The 8,131-nt window shown below is 32.7% G+C and overlaps 1 protein-coding gene across 3 annotated transcripts in view; it reads right to left on the bottom strand.

Moving 5' to 3' along the window:
- Positions 1-6,442: 6,442 nt before the first annotated feature.
- The window catches only part of LOC107668145 (syntaxin-binding protein 6-like), a 7,391-nt gene continuing 5,702 nt past the window's right edge, over positions 6,443-8,131 (bottom strand). For all 3 annotated transcript variants that reach the window (XM_016459937.1, XM_016459935.1, XM_016459936.1), the window contains exon 7: positions 6,443-7,131. In XM_016459937.1, the coding sequence (XP_016315423.1) occupies positions 7,111-7,131 (21 nt within the window). In that variant the 3' untranslated portion in view covers positions 6,443-7,110. The remainder of the gene's footprint in view (positions 7,132-8,131) is intronic.

Raw genomic sequence — 8,131 nt, 5'->3', positions numbered from 1 at the left:
TGTTAGTTTTGACTGCTTTTATTGTCCTCATTTGTAAGTCGCTTTGGATAAAAGCATCTGATAAATAAATAAATAAATAAATATATATATCGCATTCATTTGCTCCAGTAGCAAAAGAAAAATCCACAATAGCGTTTCTGTGCCTTTCCAAATGAGGAAAAAACATATAGAGAGATTGATTACAGTGGTCAGAAGAGACAAAGATGTCAAAGTTGCCATTACTTGTTATGTTGGAAGCACATAGCAGCATTAAATAGTTTCTGTATTTTAATGCCAAGGCATTATAGAAATAAATAAATAAAGTATAGTGTTATAAATGTGCATTATTATTATTATTATTATTTTAATAAAAAGATGTTAATAACTGTGGAAACTCCTAACCATAGTCAGTGAAAAGGGTCTAGTCCGTTGTGTCACAGAAGAGAAGTTGAATTTTAATAAAAAAAATTATAATAATTACAATTTTAAAGAAAGAAATACATGGGTAATGTTTTTTGTCTATTTAATGTCTAAATATTAAATAAATTAATTAATTAAAATTAAAATATTAGATATTTAGAATTTTATGATGAATCAAAGTCAGTTCAGATTGTGAAGTCCCCCATCATCCCCCAAAAAATTTTATATAAATAAATAAATAATATTTAGAAATTAATAATGCATGATATTTGTCTTTTTTTATTTTTATTTTGAAATTAATACCCGTGTACACATGGGAAATATGTTATTAGAGACATTTTTAGAGTGATTCAGTTTTAAATTTTCTTGAAAACAACATGAATACAAATAGCATTCTTCTAATATAAACTTCCAACTTGGCACGTTTTTTAAGCTAGTTTTTTTTTTTTTTTTTTTAAGAATTTTCCTTTTTGTTATCATAAACATTCTTCTATACCATCGGCTCTTTCACTGACCACTGCTAATAATCCAGCTTACTATACTATACTATACTAGCACTTTTGACCCATCCTGTCTGTCTAAGATCATGGCTACATCATTTAACTCAACTAAATCAGATCACGTCTAATGTCCGCTGTGTTGGAGCCACCAGTTCATTAAGATTTTAAATCACTGTAAATCAATTATAGAGCTTGAACAAGTATTTCCTTAACACGAATATAATATCACATTTCTTTATAATACATCTATTAAAGATTGTCTGCTGCAAGTTCCAACTTGTTAGGGATGAATCTATGAATAACTGAAGATTAAAAAAAGATCAAGATGTATATGTGCATGACCTGACTACTGCACAAGCGGTCTTCGGTCACTTCTGACCGGAGAATTTTACATTTTGAATTTTAAAAAATCGTAGCTTCGCCAGAATGGTACGAAACTTGGTGACTTTTATGGCACTTGGTATATGAACACAAAAACAAATTGAGGGCATGATTCGAAAAAGCTAAGTGGTCGTAAAAAAATAGTCACACTCATGGTCTGCGGTCATAAATGCCCGACCATATGAAATGAATGGGAAATGGGGAAAAACAATCTACAAATACCCACAATGCAGAAAAAGGGGTGAAACTCTAAAACATCTAGAGTGCAAAATCAACACACCAACTCACACACGCACGGACACACACTTGTACACACACACACCTATGAACTGGTGTGACTGTAACACTGCAACTATGTAAAATAAAATCAACAATTCAACTACTATGCAGTAAAAAAGTGGACAGCAAGGAAGGGGTTACACTCTAAAACATCAAGAGTGTAAAACAGATACATCCACTCACACACACTGACTTACACACACTCACAGACACACACATACAGATTTATACTTACTCAAATGAATTGGTATGGCTATAACCATATAGCCAAAATGAGTCAGAAGACTGAAATAAGAGGTTAAAATCAGATCAGACCCAGAAAGATTAAGTTCTGATAAAGCATTCCTGTTAATTTTGTTACATTTTTATATAATTTTAATGTTTTGCGTAACAAAATGCTGTCTGTGTTCAGGTTTGAATGTAGTAATAATAATAAAAAAACCTACACTTCAAATCAACATTTAAAACAACAAAAAATATAAACCTTGACAAAAAGTAATCTTTGAGAATGCCTCGATGTACATTTAAATAATTTAAATTGTGTATAAAAACAACTAGGGAATTTACAAGTCTCTCTATAGAGTCCTATACAGGAATCTAGTGGTTACACCATGAAATTTCTTTTTTTTTTTTGCTCTCACCATGTGGTGCTATTCTGCCTTCAAAAATTGGATTTTAAAGGCCTAGTCTCTATTTGAATCTGAAATTCTGCATTAATTGAAAAATAATTTTAAAAAATTAGATTTTTTTTTTTTTTACTATTTTCAATAGGAACAATTGACCATAATTATTGCATAAATATTAATTAGTACCATAAAATTCTTTCAAAATACAAAAGAAAAAAATATTATTGAACAAAAATATATTAGATTGATTTTACTGAAGAAAAAAAGTTACATTTCAGGTGTCCGGTCACTTTTGACCACAAAGACCATGAGTGTGCCTACCAAATGAGGAGCGCACAAGGTAGTCTCACTGCTCCGTCTGTCCTGAATGAGGCTGTTGGTGGACCTCAGAGAGGTTGAGAACTCATCCAATCCTTTGGGCCGGGACCTGATGGGCATCTGACACAGAGAGAGAGAGAGAGAGAGAGCGAGAGAGCGAGAGAGCGACAGCGAGAGAGAAACAAACAAACACTGTCCTGTCCCACTTCTTCCGTTAACTAACATCTGGCCTAAATCTCTCAATATCTCGCTCTCCTGCTCTTCTACTCTCCGTTTTCTTATGAGCAACAAATTGAATTTTATCATTTTGCCCCCTCCCTTACACAGCATTTGTCCCGAACAGAGAGAACTCTGGGTAAGAATGATGATGTTAGTGTGCCGGGTGTATGATCTCTCTATTCACTAATCGCTTTTTCTAGGTCTTCATTTTCACCAGTGACAAATACAGTTTTCATTAGGAGGTGGAATTATGGGTACATGGGCCGTTTCGTCACCTTGGAATTGTAAGGTTCTGTCTGCCATTTTTGTCAAGATTCAGTTATTCACATATTCTTATTTACATTATGTGATGTTTTTTGTGTACATTTTGGGACTGATATACGAAAGAGACTTGTTCCCCATATCACATATCACTATATGGAATGCAAAAAAATTGAAAGCTCAATATTTTGAAACTGCTCAGAATTCAGATAGAACCTTATAATTCCAAGGTGAAGGTTTATCATGTTTGAAACATATTTAAATAATTGTTTCGAAGTGTAGTTATGATGACAATGAACAGAGCTATTTTTTTCTCCATCTAAATCCCAGTGTAGTCCTCAGACCCTTCACTTTCATTCCCAATACTCAAATGCATTATTTAATATTTTTAAATTCCTTGTTCTTGAAGACCAGTTAAAGGGATATTCGCCCGAAAATGAAAATTCTGTCATTATTTACTTACCCTTGTGTGAAAAAAAAAAAAGAAATTTAAAAATGCGACTTTATATCTCACAAGCCTGACTTTTTTCCTTGCAATTCTGAGTTTATATCTCTCAATTCTGACTTTTTATTGCAATTCTGAGTTTATATCTCACAGTTCAGACTTTTTATTGCAATTCTGAGTTTATATCTCACAGTTCAGACGTTTTATTGCAATTCTGAGTTTATATCTCACAGTTCAGACTTTTTATTGCAATTCTGAGTTTATATCTCACAGTTCAGACTTTTTGTCTATATCTTAAAATTTGTATAACTCGAGTTGTAAACTCACAATAAGACTTTTTTTTCTTAGAATTACGAGAAATAAAATCAGAATTGCAAGACAAGGTCAGAATTGGGAGATAAAAAGTAACAATTATCTTGTTTTTGTAACCTTATTTTTGTTTGTTTATTTATTTGAATTTCTTGGAGGAAATAAGCTTGCAAAACAATATATAAACAAGTTTAATATAAACAAGTGAGCAAACAAACAAATGAATAAATAAATCGTTTGTGTCCCACAAAACAAAAAGAGTGTCATTGTCATACAGCTTCGAAGCAACTTGAGGCCAAATAAATCATGACAATTTACACCTTTTTTTAGGGGTGAACTGTCCCTTTAAGGACAATCAGTTGTTAAAGGGTTACTCCACCCCAAAATGAAAATTTTGTCATTATTGTTTTCCGAAGACGAACGAAGCTTTTACGGGTTTGGAACGACATGGGGGTAAGTGATTAATGACAACATTTTCATTCTGGGGTGGAGTATCCCTTTAAGAAGCTCATTCTATTACTCGCTCTCTGCAGTACACAATTACAGAACGGAATGCACCGTTCCAAAGTCTTTCTAAGGTCAGTGGCTGTTCAAAACCCCTTAACGGTCATTCGGTGGTCATTTGAAGATCCGGTACAACTTAAAACTCAAGAGGGAAGATCCTGAGCGAGTCAATACTCGATTGATGTTCAATTCCCGTCTCATCGTCAGAAAGTCACGACCCGCACCTCTGGCTTTTACAGCTCTTCGCGCTTATGGAAACATAACTCCCGGGTCAATATCACACCCGCGGCGCACATCGAGAATGCTAAATCATATCGATTGATAACCAGAGAATGCTAAATCATATCGATTGATGACCATAATGCTTTTCTGAAGGGCAGATTATGGTATAATCTGTTAGCACATCAGATTATGAATGTAGAGATAATTAATCCGCGCAGTGTCATGCAGAGTCCTACAAGTCATCAATCCTGGAGTCAAGCGGTGAGTCTTGACCTTCATTTGGTCTCAGCACAAGCAAACAGTCCTGCAGGAGGCTGCATGCAGTAGATGCTGATCCAGCAGTGCAGCACACTGTCTCAGCCTGAACACCATCACGCCCTTCACGAGACAACACATATAAATGGCATTATGGCAACACAAATGCTACAGTGCAGCTGCATCAATTAACAAGCAATCTGCACATCTGGTATTAACTAGAAATATGAAAAAGTCCAAAAGACTGAGACCACAAATCATGATGCATCCGGTTTTCATTTTTCTGATTTGTAAATATATATGCGTTGTGTAGTTACAAAAGAACATAAAAAAAATCTGAATAAAATAATTAATACACTACTATATAAAATATTACACTAAATAATTTATATATCTCAAATTATGCTGATATTTTATAAACAAAAATGATATAATTACATGTCAAATTTAAAATTTAAACAAATTTATTACAATAATAAATCTGTGTGAGTATCGATACACACTCTTAAGTTATTTACTATAGGCTATATCAAATTATGCTGATAATGTGATATTATATATATATATATACACACACACACACCCACACACATTTTAATATTTTTAATAGTACATGTACGAATTTATTACCGTAAATATGATTTAAATTGAATCTATTATTTAATAATAATAATTAAAAAAATATATATATATATATAATTATTTATAGCTATTATAAGCTTGAATTGACATTTCATAAGAGTGAAATGTTTAACTAGTAAATACAAAAATAAAAAGAACATACAATAAAAAAACCATACATTTCAGAATGTCAATTTGTGATATTTGATATGTCCCCCTTATTCTTTAATGCACTTAAAAGTTTGGGGGGAAATAACTGGTAGACGCTTGTCTGCAGGATGTTGAACAGTTTGTATGTGAGCGCCCTCTAGTGGACAGAAGGCGCACAGACAACCACATATTTATCATGCAATAATACACTATAAGTGGGTCCCGTTTCATTTATTGCGCAAATGAAGGGTGTTTACACATTTAACATGTTTTAAATGTGTACAAGAGCACAGACAAAGACAAGGAGAGATAGAATTCTCTGCTACACATATTCTGAAATATAAAATGGATATAAAAAAAACTATAGAACACAGGAGACAACAAAATGACAGCATAAGGACCACAGCAGAAAACAGAATGCATCGCACACCAACACCAAACAGGGAGTCCGACTCCATGCGGAAAACACCCTCTGGCCTCTTATGACATGCAGCTCCTGCTACTGCTGGTCACAGTCACAACACAAACAAAGCTGACTGTTATTACAATACAGAGAATCAGGAGACGAAGATGGCCTTGACAGAACAACAAGAATGTGTTATTCACACACAGAGCACATTCAAATGGATAAACACTGCGTTCACAATGAAATGAAACAGCTTGTAGCATCTTTATAGAACGAGCAGATAAAAGCAGCCTCCTCGTGTGATCAGAACTGAACATCAGAGGGACGTGCAGCCATTCATGAGTATATCACCTCTATGTGTTATTTCAGTTGAATTAACTTACCACTGTTAAATTAAAGATTATCATGTGGGCAATCATAATCTGAAACCCCATTAAATATGTAAAATATTAAATAAGTAAAAACTATAAGTTATATTAAAATATGTGCGTGTACACAATATAATAGATATTATTATATATACAATATAATAATATATAACTATATAATCATAATATTTTGAGAGTTAAAAAAAAAAAACCTTAATGGAAAAGAAATAGTGCTTCCAATAAGATACATGAAGTGCTAAACCTGCATTATATTAATAAATATCACCCAAAAGTAACCCTAACTCTTATAAATGCCACTTCACAATGTGAAGATACATGTAAAAAAAAAAAAGAAATGCAGCATTACAATCTGAAACAGTAATGTTAGGGTATAGCTTGCAGAACAACAATGAAAAAAAAAAGATTTTTAATCATTAGTCAACAGCTATGCTGCTTTCATTTCAATGTGATGTATTACTTTAAAGGAGGCAATCTGTTCTAGTTTTGCCAGAAAAAAAATAAGATAAAAATCTGCCACCGCAAAAACAAACACAATTTCAGTAGAATTACACAGAAGAGGACCAGCCACCTGCTGGCTATATTACCCTGTGCTTACTGTAGAAAGAGCAAGTCAGACAGAACAGCAGGACGCACCACATTACAACTGCTTGAAATGCTCAATGCCTTGCAAACATTAAGAAAAAACAAATATGAGTCCAATCTGCAGGTGAAGAGAAAGCTGAACAAAATGCCTTGTACTCCAAAACAGAATCTGAATTAGATGAGAAGCGCCCAGATGATTAAAAGCTACTTTTTAATGTTTATTTGCAGGCCATCAGGAGCACCTCTAAATCTGCTTCAGAGCCAGCTGTGGGAATAAAGAAAAATGTGATGCTTTATTTTATTTAAATATTATTCACTGAAATGGTTACTAGTTATATACAATGTTTTTTTTGTTTGTTTTTTTCTAATGGTTCAACCCACTCATAACTGCTCCTGACTACATTTTTTAAAATAGTATATTATTTATACTACCGTTCAAAAGTTTGGCGCACTTTTATTCAGCAAGGATGTATTAAATTGATTAAATGTGACAGCAAGACTTTTGCATTGTTAGAAAACAAGTTCTATTTCAAATAAATGCTGCTCTTTTAAACTTTCTATTCTGAAGAATCCTGAAAGAAAAAAAGAAAATTATCACGGTTTCCAAAAAAATATGAAGCAGCATGACTGTTTTCAACACTAATAATAAGAAAAAATGTTTCTTGAGCAGCAAATCAGCATATTAGAATTGTTAGACTGGAGTAGTGGCTGCTGAAAATTCAGCTTTACCACCATAGGAATAAATTGCATTTTAAAATATATAAATGGAAATGTTATTTTTTTATATTTCACAAAATTACTGTTTTTACCGTATTTTGATCAAATAAATGCAGCCTTGGGAAGCTTTTTTTTTTTTTTTAAAAAAACAAAACAACTGTATATTATATTATATGTGACCCTGTACCACAAAACCAGTCATAAGCGTCAATTTTTATAAACTGAGATTAATACATCATCTGAAAGCTAAATAAATAAGCTTTCCATTAATGTATGGTTTGTTAGGAACCATACTTGGCCAATATTTGGCTGAGATACAACTATTTGAAAATCTGGAATCTGAGGGTGCAAAAAAAACAAAATATTGAGAAAATCGCCTTTAAAGTTGTCCAAATGAAGTCCTTAGCAATGCATATTACTAAAGATAATACATTTTTGATATATTTATGGTAGGAAACTTACAAAATATCTTCATGGAACATGATATTTACTTAATATCCTAATGATTTTTGGCATAAAAGAAAAATCAATAATTTTGACCCATACAA

The sequence above is a fragment of the Sinocyclocheilus anshuiensis genome, unplaced genomic scaffold (genome assembly GCF_001515605.1).
Source record: "Sinocyclocheilus anshuiensis isolate Anshui unplaced genomic scaffold, SAMN03320099.WGS_v1.1 scaffold2461, whole genome shotgun sequence".
Lineage (NCBI taxonomy): Eukaryota > Metazoa > Chordata > Actinopteri > Cypriniformes > Cyprinidae > Sinocyclocheilus > Sinocyclocheilus anshuiensis.
This window is presented reverse-complemented; position numbering and strand designations above follow the sequence as displayed.